The sequence below is a fragment of the Etheostoma cragini genome, chromosome 5 (assembly GCF_013103735.1).
Source record: "Etheostoma cragini isolate CJK2018 chromosome 5, CSU_Ecrag_1.0, whole genome shotgun sequence".
Classification (NCBI taxonomy): domain Eukaryota; kingdom Metazoa; phylum Chordata; class Actinopteri; order Perciformes; family Percidae; genus Etheostoma; species Etheostoma cragini.
This window is the reverse complement of record NC_048411.1, coordinates 11,133,417-11,155,289: the sequence shown is the minus strand read 5'-3', so window position 1 is coordinate 11,155,289 and position 21,873 is coordinate 11,133,417. Positions and strand designations below refer to the sequence as shown.

The window sequence follows — 21,873 nt, the reverse complement described above, 5'->3', positions numbered from 1 at the left end:
TCTGATTGCTACGTTTAAGGGGAAATTCAGTGTTTTCTTTTACAATCTGGCTCTTATTTAGGCAGTTTTAGGCAGCCATCCTTTCACTTTGGGTGTGATAACAGATTTTTAAGCAGGGTAATTGTAGGGATTTGGTTGAAATCAACTAGAAAATGGGTTATGGCAAGCTACGTCAAATCACCAATTATATTATATATTATAGTACTTGAATGTGAACATATACTTTCTGGTATAAAAAGGTATTTGCTGCAGAAAAAAAACCTAAAGGTTGTGTGAAGAATGACTAAACCATTGCATCACACGTGGGAAGAGGTACACTTTTGTGGGCATAGTATGACAAACTGCTATATTTATACCCACAAAGGAAATCATTTGTATACCTCTTATCTGCAACCACTTTTTTCTGTGTATGTTTACCCCAAGTTCCCATTTTTCAGATAAAGTCCAGACCTGACAAAGCACATCCTCCAACATTTGTGCATTTACTCCCTAGCTGACAAGTAAACTTTGTTATAAGAATTGACACTTTAGGACTAAGAGGAATATTTTGGGGTTGTGTGCAGTTTTGTGATTGATAGAAATGTTTGTGACAGTATCCTCTCGTCTTGATACTCGTCTTCCATTTTTCATCTACTTCTTTCCCCTCACCTCCCTCAGCTGACAGCAGTGGTTTTGTTGATGCAAGGCACTGTCATGCTACAGAGACCCAAAATTCCACGCTTGTCTTCTCATAGGAGAATGATATGAATGCTCTAAGCACTGTATCTAAACAAAATAAGACACAGATTGATCTGGGACTTTTAAGCCTCAGGTAATTCAGTCGCTCTCTGCCCAGCAACACCAGCTTCTCAGCTTTGCATTACCAAACAATGGAAGCAAAAGGGGCTTTTCACTTTGAAAAGTACAACTCCAGATCCACTGACATCTATCTTTATCTTCTATGTACTGTATACACGCGTAGTCCCACTTTTTGACATGTTTGTTTGATTGATATATTTGTATATTGACGTGACACTGGGAATCTGACAAGGGAATCTGCTCTGACATCTGTTCTCATGTAGGATGTAGAGCGGTGTATTTTCTGCAGATCTTTGATGTCCAAAGTTTGACATTATGACTGAATTTTTACAGGACGAAATAATATATTTAACTGTATGATGCACCTTCTAGCATCACATTACGTTTCATTTTCATGTAAACACAGTGTAACTCGAAACAAATGTTGTTACACACAAAGGCAGATATGTTCATGCTGCATCAATAACTTTCTACATTAAATGTGATATTTTATCCCAAAATGTGGTGTCATGCATTGGTTTTCTTCTCTTGGTCGGAGAATTGGGACTGTTGGTGTAGTGAGAGAATAGGTTCTGTTTCCTTTTTCATATTTATACCTGTATATTTTAGTTTCAGCTTTAGTGAGTGACTATTTTGGATACAGGAATGCGCCGCCAAGAAGAATGATGTTCCAGTTTGCAGCGACACTTCCTTCCTCTTGTTAGAAGTCATTGCACATGCACACAACCCATTAGAAACCCAGTTTTGTACGGTATGTACAGTATATATTGCCAAGAAATGAAGTCTGTCTCACAGAAAACAACTAGCTTCTAGCACAAGTATTCTCTAATTCATGATTAACGAAGCAGGATGTTTAGACAATGTTCAAATGAAGAAAGTCAGGTTACTGATTGCTGATCAGGTTTCTGAGGCTGACATTGAAATATCACTTTAGTGCTTGTTGAGTCATTTCACAGCTCTTTTGGCCTTCCATCCACAATAAGCCGTCAGTGTCAGATTGGTGTACTGTATGTTTTTGGCTTCATCCGCAATGAGAAATTGAGAGATTTCATCATTACACCCATTGATTTCCCCCGCTGTGAAACCAACTCTGTTATCCCTGATGCTCTCTGTTTCACTATAGAAGTCCTGATCTTGTTTTGTTTTTCTTCTTGTCTGTTTTCTCATATCCCTGTAACCCTCTCTGCTCTATTGTGTCCTCTAACTAATATCTCCCCGTTTCAAAACACGCAGTTCCTTGCAACACACATCTGACATCCCTAACTCTGGCATGTTGCAGTCATCCAACTAAAGTATAAATCTGTAATGGCTTCATTCACCTTGATAAAAAGTGAATCACCCAACACTGAAAGCAGTTTGAGGGAAACTATACAGCGATGTGGTCATACTTATATGGACAAAATGTAAATAGCATTATCTGCTTGTTTAACTGTACTTTATGAATGTAGTGGAATTTGGCTACACATGAATTACACATAATCAGCGACATCCCTGAACACTGTGTTGGGTGAAGATGTAGCATCCAAAGGTCAGCTCAATATGGTTAAGTCATGATTTTATAAATGTATACACAGCTACTTTTGAAGATGAGCCAATCCACAGTTATTTGACATTGAACTGTAAACACTGGAAACTTGAGAATCTTTCTCTGTGTTGGACCTTTTGGTTTGCTGTACTTTGAGTGGAACCACTTCCAAACAAGCTAGGGCAAGGTGTAAAACTTGAGTTAACTTAGACGATATTTACAAAAGTGAGCTACTGAAATGCAACATACAGCTACTGCAGACGTTTTCTGGCACAGCTTTCTTCAGTCCTCTGCCGGGAGAAAGCATCCTCGGATGAAGTCAGCTGCAGTTTTTCAGTCAGAATAGCTGGGGTGCAGCTACTGTCCCACATGCTGCATTCTGCAATTTGTCATCATTTATTCATGATGAAGAAAAGTCTACATTTGATTCAGAGTCTTAAAATCTACAAATTCTTAATAATAATTTACTGCTTATACTTGTTGGTCTCAGCACAATGATGTTAAAGCTTTAAATCTACATATGATGTCCATTTATTTGTCTTCAGCACAAGCTGGCTCCTTACCACTTACTGTTTCCCAAATCCCATGGCCCTGTTCATGTGGGCTACCATCCCATATGCTTTCCATCCATTTGTTTGAGTCCATTTACCATTACTAGCCCTTTGGCTCATTTTAAGCGTTCACTTTAATGGCCTTACTTCCCTCATTACTCTCTGTCCTTTTTTGTCTGCACATTGAGTTTTTTGCCCATTGCAACTGCCTACATACTAGTTGTATCAGCTTCAGTTCCGGGTTTCTTGCTGGTTATAATTGCCACTATAGCTGCCATTTTCTTAGCCTCTATTCTCTTGCTGTGTCCCTTGCCTATTACATTTTAAACTGTGAAGCCATAACAATCTCTCCTGTATGCTGTTTTTCTCAGGCGCTGGTATTCACTGTAGATTTTTGTACCGTCTTTACTCTTTGCCCTTTGCCCTTATAGCTTTCTCCCCCCTTTTATCCCTTGTTGTGCCAGCAGTAGCTTCTACAAGCTTGTTACTCTCTGCCTTACTTCTCTCTTTGCCCTCTGTTTCATAAATGCTATTTGAATTGCTAGTTCTTTCAAGTTCCCTCTTTTGCTTTTCAATCTTTTCCATCTTTGTGTCCCTTCTTATATATCTTGATCTTGTTCTAACTCAAAAGCCATGTCTCCCCATTTCCCAGCTAGCTTTCACAAAAGCATTTGTTGCCTTTCTTACTCTTTGCCCTCATGGGTTTCTCTTTAATTCTCTTGCCAGCCATTACTGGCCTTTGGTCTATTACATTTCTGCTCACTGGATTTCACTTTTTGCCTTCCTCTTGGTCCCCTTTGCCTTTGCTCTGACATGCTTACTTAAACTGTCTTTCAATTTCTCTGGCGGAAGGAACTTACTGAGAGGCTTCATAAGTAATAGGCCCAAGTCAGATTTGTGGAGTCCCATGGAGATTGTTGCTTGGGTCTTTGTAACACTGCTGAACCTGAAATAAACTGCCAAGATCTCATAGCATTCTGCCTGTCTGCTTGCCAGTCCCCACATACTTTTACCCAAACCCCATTTTATCTCTCTTTTTCTTTCCCTTTCACAGCTTATTGCCCTCTCCAACCTCTTATTTTGTCATCCTCTCTCTTCCTCTCCCCATGACTCTGTCATATTGCTCTCCATTACTTCTTCAAGTCTACTATTTCTCTAATTTCCCTCTCCCTTTTCTTTCTAGTTTGTGTGTTTAACCTTCTTTTCTTTCACCAGTCCCTCCTTGTTCCCTCCTCCCACTTCGTTTTTAGTCATTATTCCTTTCCTTTGTCATGCATTTCCACAATTTTCTCAGTGTCTATTCTTTCCCTGCTTGTGCAGCTGTGTTCTACCTGACCCTCTCCAAAGTGCGGTCATCTCATTCTTTTCAGTCCTTTCCAATGTCCCCCTTATTTTCATCGTGAGTTTGTTCCTCAATCCTCATTTCCTATTTTTCTCTGCAGTCTTCTCTCTCTTTTCCCTTGCAGTCATATCAATTGGGTGCATCTATTTAAACCTCACACTTATTCTTCACATGGAGCTGCTTTCAAAACACTAGAGAAAAGAGGGAATAGGAGAGCAGAGTGAGATAAGTGCTTGAAGTGCAAAGGAACAATCTCACAAAGTTTACATTAAATCCGGAGAGACTCTACTCTGTAGAATGACCTGGGTTTGTAAACAAGCAGCATATATTGTGTGATTATCTCCTGCTTTTATTTACTTGCTAAGATTTTTACTGTTCACCGCTTTTACTTCTTAAGCTAACATGAAGCCATATCACAAGGGTATGAGCTTAAATAGACTTTTTCTTTTTTTCTGATGGCTCAGTGAGAACTGAAACTCGTGCCTCATTTACCATTTGAGGCTTAAGCTTGAATCCAAATCTCCACTTATTTTGCAAGTGATTCAACAATGCTTTTCCTCTCGTCTGCAGGTCTGGTTGTGAGAGAAGCCAGTATAGAAATCACACGGCAGCAGGTGGAGGAGCTGTTTGGTCCTGAAGATTACTGGTGTCAGTGCGTGGCCTGGAGCTCCGCTGGAACCACCAAAAGCCGCAAGGCGCACGTTCGCATTGCATGTAAGTACACTATCACGCCTGTAAGGTTTACGGGTCCTTCATTGCTCGTATACTCACAAATTACTTATTATCCTTTCAAAAAAGATAGTTTGCAAATAAAGATACACACAGACAACCCTACAGTACATGCACAGACAAAGTTGTCACCTTCACTCTGCTGGGTCTTGTTTTGTAGATGTTTTTCTAATGAATGATGCGCTTGCTTCTTACAAATATGTGTTTCCTGTGACAGCTTCACAATAAAAGCTGCCCTGTGTTTCATCAGTTTAATGTTTTTAACGTGAACCAGCAGCAGTACGAAGAGTTCAGTTTGCATTAACAGTATATGACAAAACAGGCAGATAGATAGATAGATAGATAGATAGATAGATAGATAGATAGATAGAAATGTTGCAATAGAAATTCAATGACCATGGTAAGGTGAGATACTTTGGTAGACCATGTGCAATGATAATAGTAAAAAAGCAACAGTGCAGGGATTGAACAGTTCAGTAGATCATGATAAAATATTGACTATGACTATACAAAAGAAACATAATAACCTATAAACTGACTGACGAAATAGGAAAAAGAACATTATGTAACAGGGAATAAGTTATAAGATGCAATATGTAGATGTTATGACCATAGGCCAGGTTCTGTATGAGGGCCAATAAGAAAGTTGTACAGCAGACAAGTGATTTGATGGGGGGGGGGGCTTAGAGAGACAGGCTCATTAGGAGAGTGAACAATGAGGCTGATGTACTGTAAATGCAATAGAATTAAAAATAGTAATGCTGAATTACATGCGTGCGACATTTCCTGTGAATCCCTAAGGTTTGTAACTAACACTATAATATAGAGAGGTAATAACAGATCACTGAATAGGGATTGCTGAAAAAAGACAAATAGATACATCTAATCAAAAACTGGAAATTCAAGGATTATAACTTTGACATCTATTAAACTTTACTTTGAGGTGTAGAGACACTGTCATAGGACTATATATTTTAACTAGAAACACCAAAGGCTGAGGGAAAAACTTGTAGTTGGCTAGAACCTTCAAACTTGGTTTTACACTGAATAATAAATGGTGGGGAACTTTTCTAGCTGAGAATTAGCTCTATGTCTTCATTCCTGTTATGGTCTGGTGAAGAATTTAATTTGACAACTGGGAGTCTGACTATAAGGTCACCAAAAAAACACAGGCCAGACTAGACCCAAGCAGACTCAGTATCACTCTAGCAGACCGTGTTACCATGTCACAAAGTGATCACATGGGGAAATCATTTTAGGATTGTTAGAGCCAAACAACAGTCCAGGGGGATTTAAAGGTTAAATCCTGTTTTGAGCGTTGGTCACTTGACGGCTCTGCAGTAACTGTGCGAGAGAGTTGAGATGTTTGATGGTAATCACCTAAAAAATGGCCTTGTTTGTTCTTCAATGTAGCCTCATCTAACAAAATGGATTGTTCCTTCAAAGCTCCGGCAATTCAACCTGCAAACAGTAGTTTTCCAAGCATCATTGCTCTGGTCAATTCAGCCATATAAGACAACTGGGACTCGTCTGAGTGCTCAGGTTATAAAAAGGTCAAGCAGAAAAGAAATGCCAATATAAAAATCGACCCCTCCTCTCCTGCTTACCTGTCTTACGCTGACAGTGTGGCTCTGCTTGAGTGAACTCTCAAAAGGACAACTGGGGGCTTTGATAGAGTCCATTCACCAGACACTCAGAACAAACTGCACACATCCCAATATGTAGTACTTTAACAGACAGTATCACTCTAACAGACGTGCACCCTGGAAATCTTGTTCTCCCAGGTTGGTCTTTTTCGTGCAGCAGAAGGAAATCCATCATGTTGACCCTTGTTTTTCATTCAGGCTATTTAATTTGGCTGTAAATATGTCTCTTTTGTAGAGCTTGGTAGCTTCATTTGTTTATTATGTATTTTATAGACCACTACATAATGTATATTGGCTCTGTACCAGATTATTTAAACATAGCACACATACACTTGTTTAGTCATAGAAAAATGAGTTGACTCACCTTTAGACAATATAACGCAAAATAAAATACATTATGCTGGTTCCTGGCCAATAAAGATTCAGATTCTGTGGAAGTGCCGCAGCAACATATTTTTTTAATTATTTAGCTTGTAACACCATTTGAATTTAGAACACAGCCTCACTACTCTCAGCATTGCTTTGGTATGTGAGGATGTTTTTCTGTCTGTTAGCAGAGAGTTAGTGACACAGTCAGAAATATCCTTCTAAGCTCCACTAATAACATTTTCGAATGAAATAGACCCTCCTCGGGGTGCAATGAAAGCTGGGTAATGTGCTGTTTTTGGCTAACGTCCGGGCTGATGCATGCTGAGAGATGGAGGCCGGCAAGCGTACATATACAGGCTTCTGAGATTTTTAGAGGTAAACACGTGAATGTAGACATGTACCACAGACATGCACACATCCTGAGAGCTGAAGGCCACACTGTTCAGTCGCAACAGGGTAGCTGATGTATGAACAAATGGCTGAGTGTATGTCTGCGGATGTGCATGTGTACACTCATCACATATGGAAACTGCATCACTTTATGACTTACAACATCCATGCCGTAAATATCATCAGGTAGCAACAGCTGTCAGCAAGTATAATGCCACAACAACACAGTCCTAGCACCCCAGTTTCCCCTTTTCCTTAGTCCATATCCTCGAAGTTCCATTTCCGGGCTTGCTCCGGTGCCGCAGGAAATTCTGCCGGATGCATTTGTTTTTGTCCGTTTCCATCTGCTTTCTTTCTGTTGGAATAATAATTGATAATAAACCAGAGCATGTTTATCTCCAATCCCGCAATGCTGTATGGACTAGCCAGACCCTCATCCACAGCGTCGTGGAGGAAGGTCAGGCAAAGCCAGACTACCTTTTCCTCAATTGTCCTGTTTCATTTATTACCTTTTTGTTTTTTAATTCTGTGTTTTATTTTATTTTTCGGATGCCTCAAACAGATTAATTCCTATATCATTTATACCATATATCCCTATTATATACCTTATATAAGGTACCAAAAATACTCTACTACTTCTTCTACCTCTATACTTATAATAACATGTTGTTAAAATTACTTTGCATTACTGCAAAGCTAAATAATTATTTTAACATAATTTGGACTGATCTAGGGGTGCCCATGTTTGTAAATGGAAACCAGTGTTCAACACTCAATCATACATCTTCTACAATAAATGAATTTTTTTAACACTGTATCTAAAGCAAACTAGCATGCTACCCATCTTGCATCATATCCCCCCTTTTTCAGTCACCTTTCTTCACACAGGGTAGGTATACGTATAGTATTCCACACACATATAACACCTCTTCTGGAGATTTGGGGGGTGAGTTGTGATGGAGGAGGCCTCTGAGAAAGCTTCAATGGCCAACAGCTATCTTGACGGAGAAAGAGGATAGAACTCCTGCCTCTCTTTAATTTTACTCACTCTTTCTCTTCAGGTCCTTCTATTTTCTTTTGATATTTCTGTGTACTGGGTATTTTCCTTCTGACTTTGTCTGTCCCTCTGTCCTCACTTTCTCTCTTTGCGTTATAACAGTGTTTTTTTTTCCCTTAACCAGATCTGATTACACTCAGCCCACTCTTGCGATAACCTTTTACTTTAAATCGACCCAACCTCCTGACCTACCCCGCTTTCGGCTCCTATTTGGATCTACTGTTGTGATTAAAATGCTTCCTGGCAGCTAGAGCTTGCTGAGCAAAGTGTCTTTTCTACCGCACCATGCAATAGCAATTCAGCATTTCTTTCCTGCATTTCCATCTCTTCTTCCCACTCGTTTTCTTATTTCGGTTTTTTTCTCACTTTGCTCATCTTGTGCTTATTGTTTCGTTTTGTCAAACTTGCCTCTATCTTTCTCCTTCTCCGGCATCTTCAGGCTGTTTTAATAACTGTAGAATTAACACTTCAAGTCATTATCTGAATACGCTGTTTGTAGCTGGATAAGGACGATCAGTGTTGCGGCTGTAAACGTGTCAAACACACAATCAGTGATATTAAATATCAGTGATTTGTTGGTCTTTTGGAGCAGGGCACTTAAGCTAGTTTATGAGTGCACGGAGGCAGCTTAATTCAAGTTCATAAAGTAGGTGAGACAAACACACACATTCTCACACTCATACAGCAATGCAGGCACGTACACGGGGGGTAAGCGAAGCACTGACACTTACGGTACATACACACAAATGTGCATGGTTGCTCTTTGGCTCTGCAGCTATCAGGTCAGGTCTTTCTCCTTCAATGGATTAGCAATGTGTCAAGGACACACACACACACACACACACACACACACACGCAAACACCCAGAGACACACACATTCCAGATGATGGCAATTTGTTCTGCCACCTTCCACTGAGACATGTGTGTGCATAGTAATCAACGTCCAGACACTCGGGGACACAGCAACCCAGGCAGGCAGCTACATGTGTCAACTGGAAAATGTCTGTTAGGGAATTTCTCTTCTGTTTTGTTTAGGATGCAAACGTCTCAGCTGCATGCATTTAGATTTTCCTTCAATCATGGATGAATTAGACCAAGGAAAACAAGGCTCAACAGGGATTCCTTGTGTTAGATTTTAAACACTGATTAAAACCAAACTGTTCTATGCTAATTTAGGAGGTAAACCTGCATGCAGATTACTTAGGTACAGGCAGGCATCTGTAACCCAGCACTTGGAAACAACTGCAGTGTGTTAGCCAACCTTTCTGGTATGAAACCTGCTTTGCAGCGCAGAAACCAAATTTCTCTAACAACCTGACATTTAACCTTTTTTGTTGCATGAAATGGCCTGCTTAGCAGTTTCATAAATGCATAGACAAATCAGAACTGATATGCCAAAAGATCCATGCTGGTTCTCCCTCCACACTCAACCTGACACTTTTGCAAACACTGTCGGGGGAAAACCTTCAGTGTTTTTCTCTGGATGACATCATCAAGAGTTTTGGTTCTGGCTCTGAGAGAGACTTAATGATGATCACTGAATACTGAATAAACATTTTTATAGTGAGAACCCAAAGTGCGTGTGGTGATGATGTGTCACCATCGCTGAGCTTTTTCCCAGATGTCAGGGACGGCTTCAGCGTCCTTTAAACTGTTATGGTGGTGAGCCACAGTGATGATTTAACCACACACAACGGAAGTCCCTTAAAAGCCCAATTAGAGACTTTTTTGTACATTAACATTATTTTTCAAGAGAAAAAATGGAACCACTCTTAGGCAGGCAGAAGGGATCGTCATGTCTCAAAGTCGATGAGTTGTCTCATCGAACCATATGTAATGCGTAAGTTAAAGGTTAAAGCAAAAACAGAACAATATTTGCTAAAATCAACAAATGAAATTGAGTTGCTAATCATTTTTAGTAAAAAAGCAGATGGGAGATGACTGCCAATCTGGATGACGGAGTTGTATTTCCCAATGTGGTCAAAAGATCACTAGAGCCGAGATACTGGATACAAGTTAAAAGTCAAAAATATCTTTTCAGACGAAACAACATTTTTTTGGACATTCATAAATATCTGCTTGTGCTAGAGCCTAATTTCCAATTTATATCAATGTTACATTGACATTTAATGGACTAGCATAGAAAGTAAGGCTCTTACAACTAACAGCCTAAAGGAAAATCTGTGATGACATGCAGAGCGAAACTTCATTGAAATATATCCATGTTAGATTTTTACTTTTTTGGAACCATGATTTGCTTTCACTGAGGATCTTTCATTCATTTCATTTGTGCTTCAGAGTGCCAGTGCCATGTCAGCGAATAGAGATGTTTACTTGTTCAAAACTTGACACTGGCTGAAAAGACCTTGTCTGATGTCTCGGGCTGATCACAGGTTGGGAAATGTTGAAATGACAGGGTGGAAAGTTCAGTGAAAGAACTGAACTGGGTGGAAAGAGACTCTCTAAAGTCACTTAGAGAAAATGACTCCCTCTATAACCACACTGAAAATGACTGTGACACTCAAAGTCACAGTCTACCTTCAGTTCTTCCTTTTCTTTTTTTATCTTTTGGAGCTTTATTCGTTATTTGAAGACGTAATGAGTACCCACAGGTTGAAGAGGTACTCATAAACTGCTACAGCCCTAAACACCCTATGGCCTTAGGATATATTTATGTTGAAAAAAACAACTTTCATGAGATTGCACAAGCTATTACATGAAAGCCATATCAAAACCTGCTGGAAGAACACAAATATATGACTATGAAGCTAAATGTTATAACTTTAATATAAGTTAATCCTTTTGAAATCACAGCATTTAATGACTTCCCTGAGCAGAAAGCAATACGAATTCACCTCATGATGTTAATATAGTTCCTACAGCAGCTTAGGTATTTATCATTTAATACAATTGCATTTTAATTTTAAACCCATTTGCATTACGTTTTTTCCTAATGTTTATTAAATATCACCTTACCTTCTTGTGTGCTTTATAACATACATCATTGGGTTGTTTTTTATTTAATCCAGAGGTGGGATTGTTTCCATGCCACTGTGCAGGAAATTGGATGTCTAAATTATCCTCTATGAGACTTATGGAGAGTACTGCTTGTTATTTTCTTTCCAAGTAGCTCCCATTGCTCTTTATTGCTTGAGCTCCACCAGGGGAAACCGTTATGATTTGGCATGGGTAGCATGCAGGCAGAGACACCCATTTTGGATAATTGCTCTGAAATGTGCTTATGTAGAAGAGCCTGAGGCAACAAACTCTCCACAAACATAATAGCAGTTTTAGTCGAGCAGAGGAAGAAGTTTTAGAGGGAGAGCAAAGGAGGCGAAGAAAGACAAGGGGATGGGAGGGAATAAGAAGAGGTTATGCAAGAAAGGTCGTTTTCAGAATAGATGCTTACACTGCTTTATTGTGCATGTATAAGGGAGTTCACACTGAATAAGGTTGCCCTCTGTACTTTTCAACCCTGTTTTGTGTTTGGGAGTTGTTCAGTGAATTTATCATTGCTTTTGTTATATTTATGAAGCTTGATAGCATTATCTGCAGTTTGGGAGTGAAGTGGGGTCAGTGAATTGATAGGACACAGCTGTCCCTCCTCTCCTGTGCACATATTTCCCTTGGGCACACATTTGCACAAATGTACAAAAACACACCTTCAGTTGAAGTACATTCCTGGTCCCCTGGTGTCGTGAACACAATGTCACAGTCCCTCTTTTTCTAAAACACACACATTCTCTCAAAGGCAAACTATTGCCACAAAGTGGCAAACACTTTGTCTGTCATAGCCCGCTGGCTTAGCAAAAGGTGTGAACATGTGTCTGTCTGTGTGTGTGTGTGTGTGTGTGTGTGTGTGTGTTGTCTGTTCGTCCCCTGAGTGGTTTGCTTTAATCTCCTTTAATTTCATTCTTAATCTTTATGGAAATCAAGTCTCCCCACCACCACCTCCTCATTTCACCATCTCCCTTACTAATTAAGACCAGGAAATTGTTCCTGGAATTGGCTGGCATGAGCAAAGTGTGTCTCACCCCTCAATTACTTCCTCATTGTCTTCTTGTGTGTGTTTTTCTGTTCCACAGTGGGTATCTTTGTGTTTGTTCTGTCTTCATGTGTGTGTGTGTTGTGGCCGCTTGCTAGTTTCCATCTCCTGTGTGTATTTTTCTCATTGTGACTGCATCTCACCATCTCTATCGCTCTCTCTTTGTCTTTATCTGTCGGTGTACGTGTGTCTCAGTGTGTTGTGATGGTAGCCATGTGGTGGATTTAGGACTGAAGCTTTGGGTGATTAATCCCATAATGAACGATCATGCTCTGTTCAGGCTATCATCCCCCACAGGGATTGACTGTATTATGAAGTTGTCATTTACTCACAGCAATACTCTGTCTCTTCACATAACTCTCTTAGCTCGCCACTCGGAATCTGATAATGATTTAATTTTTTGTGTATGAAACGAAACCTTGTCAACTAGGTGGGAAAATGCCTTGTTCACACATACATTTTTAAATATGGTAGGTTCTTACATCCCATGAGTCTGTAGCTCATCTCCTGCTGCTTTTTGACTCCTAACATCGAATATTTACAGTATTAGTATATTTAATACAACAATGCACACACAGCCGGTGGGTGTGTGATAGCAAAATGTGGTCCTGGAGACACCTACTGTAGCAAGAAGCGGTTTTTGATTAATCTGCCCGGTGTTTTTAGTTCTGAGTTCTGCGACCACATTTTCTAACCGTGATGGTGTCAAAACAAGAGGGTTAATCCCAACATGGTCGCTAGGTAAATTCCCTTCATGCAACTAGAATATTTTGCACTTTGAGCTAAAGTGTAGGTTTTCTCTCTTATAGGATTATAAACATGTTGCACTCGTTCCTCAGACATTCATCTAACCAGAACTTTTCCTTTCACTTCCAAAGTATTTGATTCTGCCTTTGTGACTGAGCTAGAGAGTGGTTCATGATTACAAATTCAAAATTTTTAAAATGATAAAACTAGCTTGTGTGAATTCACATTTTAAAGGCTTGACTTTTGTAAGCTCATTTTGTCTCTTCCCTTTTCTTTCTAAGATTAGGATCATGATATTATGAAGTGATGTGATTAAAGGTTTGTTATAGCGACAGTGTTTGACATAAAAAGTATTTGATAGGTCAAAACCAAGCAGGCGGTTTTAGTATTAAGGAAGAGTAAGGTGGTTCTGCTGTGTGCTACCAACTTCTCCCTCCTTCCTCCTCTCTCTTTCTGCCTCTCATCTTTCAACCCACCCACCAGCTGCCCGGGCTTCTACCTTCTTTATGCCCCCATCCCATTTCATCTCTCCTTTTCTTTCACTCTTCCACCTTCTATATCTGTTTGCCACTGTAAGGTGACTGTCCTGATGAAATACCCAAAAAGTTACTCTGAGTCGACAGGTTCAGCATTTAAAAAATGTTCTATCCAGTGTGTTCGTGTATGTGTGCTCGCAAAGGTGTTCCACAGCTGACGGAGAAGGTGATTAAGAGCACACCTGGGAACCAGGAGTGTAAAAGGACACAAGGATAACACACACACACACACAGACACATACACACACACATAAACGCACGCTGTGTCCAACTATGAAAGTTTTCGGTATGGTTTGAAAAACTGAAGGACAGAGGAAAGAGGATTTGTGTTCCACAGCTGTAGCCATCATTTCCAAACTAACAAAGTCACTTTCAAACTCTTCAAAGTGAACAAGTTTTTTAGTATTACTATCTCAAAGATTGTATCAGTTAAATGATGCTGTTGACGCCGCCATCTCAACAGACCTCTGCGTATCACTTTGAAATATGCACATCCTGCATCTGCAGCTATGTAGTCAATTAATCTTCCTTACATGCTGACATGCATTTAATTCAAAGTTAAAAATACACTCCGAGGTACAGAATTAGAACGTACAAAATAGCTTTACTAATCATTTTAAGCACATCATGTTGAGTCTTCATACTCTTGATTCTAGGAAGAAATCAAATCAAAAACCTTTGAGTACTTGAATGAAAAAAACTTCCATCCCCCTCCATATGTTCTTATTTAGAAATCCATCCCACCATCGGATCAGCACCATAAATAAGTCACCTGCTAAGTCCCGCTACACTGCCACACCTCTCAGGTTACGAGTTGTTTTATGGCCTTTTTCTATGGCAAGCTAATTATTTTAACATGTGTTAAGCTCAGCTGCCTATGTAGGCACACATTCATAGATTACTATATGCGACATTGCAGCAGACTAGGGCGGTGATCAGAAAAGTGAAGGACAAGTCTAAAGAGTGAATATTGAGCATTACAGTGTAAGAGGTAGCCCTAGGCAGGATCTTTAGAAAGTAGCTATATATATATATATATATATATATATATATATATATATATATATATATATATATATATATATATATATATATATATCTGCAAAATAGTTTGAACTCTCTCAATGAATGTATGATTAAAACAAAGATGCAGAGAAAAATGTATTTGGCATGACCATCAGTTAAACAACACAGTCCTTCCATCCATTCATCTACAAGGGTTTTGTGTTTTCTGTCACATTCCAACACGCCTTCTCTCCATTCTCCTTTCTTATGTCTTTTCATTTTAAATATCTAGCTAATTGTCTTAAATTCTGCTACTGTGAGCATTTTTTCAACCCCAAAATGAAAACAGCTGAGGCCTCTCTGAAATATTCTGTGGAACAAATGGCAGTGCATTCCACGCCGCTTTGTAATGCTGTCATTCATCACAGCATGTGGACCATTAGTGTGAATCATTTATTGTCTTTGGCCTGCTTGAGATCCCGAAACTCTGGCATGATATATGAAATTAAGTTTAAAGATTGTGCATAGTGATTAGGGGGCTGAGCATGCAACAAAGCAGCCTGTGTATAGTGTGTGAAGCAGCCAAAGCACTTACGCATGATCCTCTCTCTGTGCGTGTGTGTGTCTGTGTGTGTGTGTGTGTGCGCACCCTGTGTGAGCATAAGTTGACTCCAAGAATATACAGCTAAGTGTTTTTCCTTGTTGTGTACATTTCTAAAGTGCCAGGAGAGTGGAAGAAGTCAACATGTGCATGGCTGACTTCAATCACCAACTCCATAATTACTGTGTCATTGTTGCCCGAGAAATGAGGTAAAGAGCCCGGTTTACAATGGCACGGCACTATCTTCTAAATGGGTTCCCTGACTGTTGATTCACAGGATGCTTTTGCAAAATGGCCTCCCACAAATTCTTGGCATTGCTGTTATTATGTATGTTAATATTCCAGCGGTGTCCTGGTTGGAGAGGAAATCATAACGACTGACCAGTAGTTTGATTGTTTAAATTCAAGGTCTTGGCCTTTATTGATAATGTTTTCACTGGCTACCTGAGCAAGGGTTTCACCACCACATCATAACATAACTTATCATATGATAACAGTAGTACTGTTAGGATCCCCACAATGATTTTGACACAACATCTTTTAACCCTAAGTTTCCTCTCTTTCTTTGTTTCTTACCCCAGACCTGAAAAAGTCATTTGAACAGGAACCGCTGGGAAAGGAAGTCTCTCTGGAGCAGGAAGTGCTGTTACAGTGTCGCCCTCCAGAGGGAATACCAGCTGCTGAGGTACGTTCAGCGTTATTGTCAACCTCCTCCTGAATGGGTGAATGTAGACCAAGATTAAGAGAGAGGAACAGAGAACGAGAGAGAGAACTGAGACGGGATGTAAACCAATGTAAAAAAAGGAATCTGAATGTGTGCAACAATAAACTATTAAAATAACACATTATAGTATGATCAATAATTAGTAAACATTATTATAATGTTGTTGTTTTCTAAAGTAACATAACTATTAACTTAAGATTAATTAACTTTTATTTTATAATTTATAGGTGATAGTTATTAGAAGGTGGTACTGAATCATCAAGTGGAATTAACTTGGAAATGCCACAGAAACGTTGCTTATTACAGAAGTGACCCTTTTTGAGATTGCCCGGGACTGTGAATGACAGACAGCAGCATTGATGGGGGCGGGCACTCTTTCACTATTTGCACTCAGTGGATGAAGGGTGTGCTGAATAAAAATGCACCCTTTAGACAAAATTAGTTAACTAGCCTTTTTTTTTAATTAGTGTTACGTCTAAGCAAAAACTGAAAAGACTTAATACCTCAACACCTAAATAACTGTAAGTACTCATTCCAACAAGGATAGTGCTTCATTATCATTTATTACTATTTAACTGATACAAATAATGAATTCAATCGACTTAATCACAGTAGCAAAAGTGAATGTTTTAAGCTAAATACAAACAAGGACAATGTTTAGCAAAGCATTATTTCACATTTGTCTTGGTTTGAAGCATTTCTCCAACCTGTTTCCAGAAATATAAAGCATTGTTTCTGTGCACAGAAACAATTGTGTTTAACGGTCACAGGGGGGAATCGGGGGTTCTCCTTTTGAGTGACAGTTGCTTGAGAGCTCTGCTGAAACGAGGTAACGCTGATCCAAAGTTTTAAACTCAGTCTTAACGGTCCCCCGAGAACCAATTTGAGTTGCAGCACAAGTTAAATTAAGGAAATCTCAGCGAGGGAGGGAATATATGCTAAACGTCTGCCGTCTCTCTTACCGTGCCTGAGCTTAGCAGAAAATAATGAGGATCATTAATGAAAGTGGATTGCCTGATTTTCTTCAGAAAGTCTGAAAAATACTGCCATGTTCCTTTTCATTAGCACAGATGTACATATTGCTGAAAAGTGAACAGAAGTGAATACACTTGCAGTGAAGAGGAAACAAAACGCAAAACTGGCTAACTTCTCAAAGGGGGGGCGGGAGTTACTTTTACCCCCTAGTAAATGTCAACATAACATCATTATTTTGGCCATTTAACTTTACTGCCTTGCTCAAGGTCACTTTGATGAGCAAGTCCAACTTTATGAGGTCAGAGGTTAACAGGTGTGGATTTCAAGTACATGAATAGTGTGGTAAATATTCACGCTGTCCCAACACCATCCTCTTCAATGAAAGATAATATTGTGTATATGCTGCCACTACATTGTAAGTGCATCGCCATTTTACCCTCTCATCAAACGTGTTGCACAGTAAACATCCACTTTGTGAGAGCCACACGTGTCACTTCCACTCCCCGAGGCCCTTAACAACAGTAAAGAATGTCGTTCACAATTCAGCCTGCTCTTTACGTTCCTGGTTTAATCTGGCTGCATTCCCACCTGAATGTTTAAAAAGACATAATATAATTTAGTTGGTCGCTGGGGTAGAGCAGCACAGCACTTCAAGAAGGCTGCCTTACCGGATAAGGAGTTTTTGAATCAGGTTTTCACTTTGATAGTCGTTTTCAATTGCACCTAAGTACACAGCTCCCCTGAGAGAGAGGGGGAGAGAGAAACTGAAGGAGAGGGGGTGAGTAAGGCACTCAAGCAGACCGGTGTACAAATTGAGGAAGAGTGTGTAGGGGGAAAGGCAGAGGTAAAGGTGGGGGGAGGAGTAGTGGGGAAAAACGGAGTGGTTCTTTCTTATCCTTTCACCTCGAGAAATCTCTAATTCCTCGGAGAGAAATACATTGGTTGGACAGTTGGCGCCACAAAGACTGGGAGTTTATTTGTCATTAATTTTGTCTCTTTCTGCCACACACCCACATTAACACTCAGTCTCCTTCATCTTGAAGACATATCCCAACACTAATGACTAATTACTACTGCGGCCTCATCTGCTTTCTTTATTTTTGACACCTGCATCAACACAATACATCTATGCACACACACACACAGATATGCACACACTAACACTCAATTTGCCACCTTTTCCATCCCTTTCTGCTGTCATAATGGGATCTCGGGGCAAATGGATTGGTCTGTCTCCCCTGTCTGCTGAAGCTGATTAGAGGGATTTAGGTTTAAAACCTGCTGATGACCTCAGGTTATAGCCTTGACTTCTTTTTTATCTCTTCTGACTTACTATTTCTCTTTGTCCTTATCATGTCCATTCTCTTTGCCATTTCATTCTCTATTTCTTCTCATACAGTATACACACACACACACACACACACACACACACACACAGCCATCCTTTTTGGTGATTGGCAGTTGTGGGGTCCTGTGACCTCTCTAGAAATGTTCTAAACTTGGCGGTTGCGGTTGCCTTGTCGACCAGTTGACGACTGTTTACTGTTGTAAAGTTGTCCGTGTGATGGGGTTGGTGCCCTGATACATGATACTTACATCGTAATGACCAGCTGGCATCACGTGGCTGTCAACATGCCGCACCAAAGCCTTGACTTGCACACACACATGCAATTTACATTTATATTCATGCAACATTTGTAGACAATCACATGTCAACAACTACCTGTGCAAAAACAACCTTAATGAAATACGCACACTCACAAATATACAAATATGCAGTTTCCGACACACAACATGCATTTCACACAGACACACACCCAACTTTGATGGACGATTCCATTATCTTGAGTGGTTTGGATGACTTCACATCAAGAAATGTGCCGGACTTGTTTCAAGTTCTCCAAATTCACCATTTGTGTCCATAAAGCCTTTTCTGTTGAACGGCTGAACCCTCCCTATATAATCCAATAGCTTTCCCTCAGCTTTTAAAGGCTTTCTATCACAGTCTAAAGAGATTTAGATGTTTCTCAAGGATTTCACAATGCCTCAAATTATGTCTCTCAGGAGCTTTAGATTGAAAGAGAGTGAGAAAAACACATAGAGGAGACTTGGCAAGACAACAAGGTCCACGGAGCCCAGGAAGTTCAGTCGGATGACTAAAGGTGCTCTTTGGGGTCGGGAATTCCATTAAGTAGAGAAAAAAAGGAAATCCGAGGCACTCTTCTTCAAAACTATTTAAAAAGCCTTTTATTTTACTGGCTATTTCATTCAGCGAGAAGCAACCCACACGTAGCGGCACAGACAGCCTTCTTCAGGGTGTGAATAACATAGAGGAGACTGTCTGATGATGACATGAGCAGGACTGTCAGTGAAAAGAAAATAATGGCGGTGGTTTGTGTATAGACATTTTCTTTGCAATTTCGGAAAGGGTTGACGTTGAACTCTCAAGGCCAACACTTGCACAGCAGTTAAAGTGATCCCTGGCTAATCTGTCCCTTAGTGTACCTCTTGTTGTGTGTGTGTGTGTGTGTGAATATTTATGTGTGTGCCTGTCTGCGTCTGTCTCTGCATGTGAGTGATTACCCCAGCTGCACTGAAATACACACATCAGTGTGTGGTGACAGGCTCTCCACGTGTCTATCCCAAACACACACACACACACACACACACACACACACACACACACACACACACACTTGCTCAGTCACTCACTCACTCACTCACTCACTCACTCAGACACACACTCACACACGCAGGCACCCACATACACACACACAGAGTCAGACAGTAACTGGATATGTGTCTGGAGCCTGGTCAAGTTCCTGTCCCATTCTTTACCACTCAATCCAACCGCCACCTAAATTAGTGTAAGTAATTTACTAGGATAATGGCTTATGATGAATTTAGACATTATCTGTCCAAGTGTAATCTGCCACTTCAGAATATACATTCTAAGTAAAGTCAAAGAGGTGAGTGATTTTTTATATTTTATTAGTTTTACTTCACAATAAACTTAAAGTAACATTCATTAGGGTGGCATAAAGAGATTTGGTTCAAAGATGGGATTTTGATTCAAGCTCCAAGATCCATAATGGCTACCATTTGTTTTACTAAAGTTAGACACACACAAACACGCGCACACACACACACACACACACACACACACACACACGCACACTTACCCTCGATCCCTTGCAGTGACAATTGTTGTCATTTTTTGTCAATGACTCTCTGTGTTAAGCGGTGTGGAATGAGTCCAGAAACGTGCATTTTGTATGGGTGGGTGTGTGTCGGTGTGCGTGAATGACTCTTTGTGATGCTAATCATAACAGACTTTTTTGTCAGAAGGCATCAGTGGTGCGGTGTAGCCAAATTGCTAACGGCTACCTCATACAGTGCACTGTACACAGACACACACAGACACAGCACATTTCAGTCCCTGAAGTCACCATTGTTAATGTGTCATATGATGACGTTTACTAGCAGAGTCTTTCTGGGGGTTATAACATCTGTGGTGGTGGAGTGCTTGAAACGGACAGTGAAGGTGACAGTGTCAATTAAACTGTCTAACAAATAAGACATGGTCTCTTACTGTGTCCAGAAAAAGAAGCCAATATATTGAATCCCTTTACCTTTAAACCACTTTCAGATCTCATCATAACTAAATGACTAACTCTGGGCCTCACAAACAAATTAATTAAGTAATAAATGCTAAATACATCCAAAACATGTATTTACTCAAAACAAACTACTAATTCTTGCATCTCTTACGTCAATAGTTCTGTCAATAGATGTAAAGGTGAAACACGTCTTTTATCCAGGAAAGAAATGCCAGTAAAATGGCATTTATTTGGACTTGTTTACTTCTGAATGAATACAATTGAATGAACCGAAAGGGGAAGGAATGGGCTATTGATTGAACTTGTAATATCAAGTAAAGAATTGGATCTTTCCTTAGCTTTGCAAAATGTTGTGAGTACCCTGGCCATCCTCTGGAAAAACACACGTGTGTGTAAGTGGGTTTGTGTGTGCATTTCTGTGCACAAAACCAATTTATGTAATGCAGCTTCCCCCAATAGATCTTTACCTTAATCCTCTTTGAGCTAGCATAGTAAGCCCTACGGCTCATCTCCCATCACATTTTACCTTGAGCCTCAACCTCTGTCAGAAATCATCACCGTAATCCACAGATTAGTCAGCAATCTCTTTTTTATTCTGACTGCCTAGGTGAATTATTGAAATGGGGTTAAGATTATTAAAATGCTGTTGCGATGGTCTATCACTGCAGAGTAATTTACAAATGGGGCAGATGAAGACGAGCGACTTCTGTGTTGTGTCAGTAATAAATGTATTGGGGTTGGTTGTTGGGAATATTCAGAGGGATTGTGATCATTATCTAATAATGTGCGTGTACACCCACACATGAATGACCATGCACAAAACACACATTCTGTAAGCCTTTTAAAACCCTTTTGTATTTTCAAAAATATAGTGTCATTCTTGCATTCACACACACAGGAAGAGGAAGATGACACATATATACTTTTACTGTAAGATTTAGGAGCCTTGAGAGGCTTTTCATCCAGTGATAAGCGACGTCATTAAATTCAGACATTTCCTCACTATTTAATTATATTGACTATTTTCTCTCTCTCTCTCTCTCTCTCTCTCGTTCTCTCTTTCTGTATCTTTATACAGTCATAAAATCTGTGTTTCTGCAGCTCGTCTATATATTTCCATTTGATTTTAATCACTGGTTCTAACTAGACTGAAATATATATTGTCTGCAAAATATTCTTGCTATAAATTATGTTTTTTTCCACCTTTCCTGC

General features: G+C 39.8%; 1 protein-coding gene across 2 annotated transcripts in view; it reads left to right on the top strand.

Moving 5' to 3' along the window:
* LOC117944715 (netrin receptor UNC5C-like) overlaps positions 1 to 21,873 on the top strand; it is a 177,403-nt gene that overhangs the window by 97,717 nt on the left and 57,813 nt on the right. For both annotated transcript variants that reach the window (XM_034871786.1, XM_034871788.1), the window contains exons 3-4: positions 4,787 to 4,930; positions 15,924 to 16,027. In XM_034871786.1, coding sequence (XP_034727677.1) covers positions 4,787 to 4,930; positions 15,924 to 16,027 — 248 coding nt within the window. The remainder of the gene's footprint in view (positions 1 to 4,786; positions 4,931 to 15,923; positions 16,028 to 21,873) is intronic.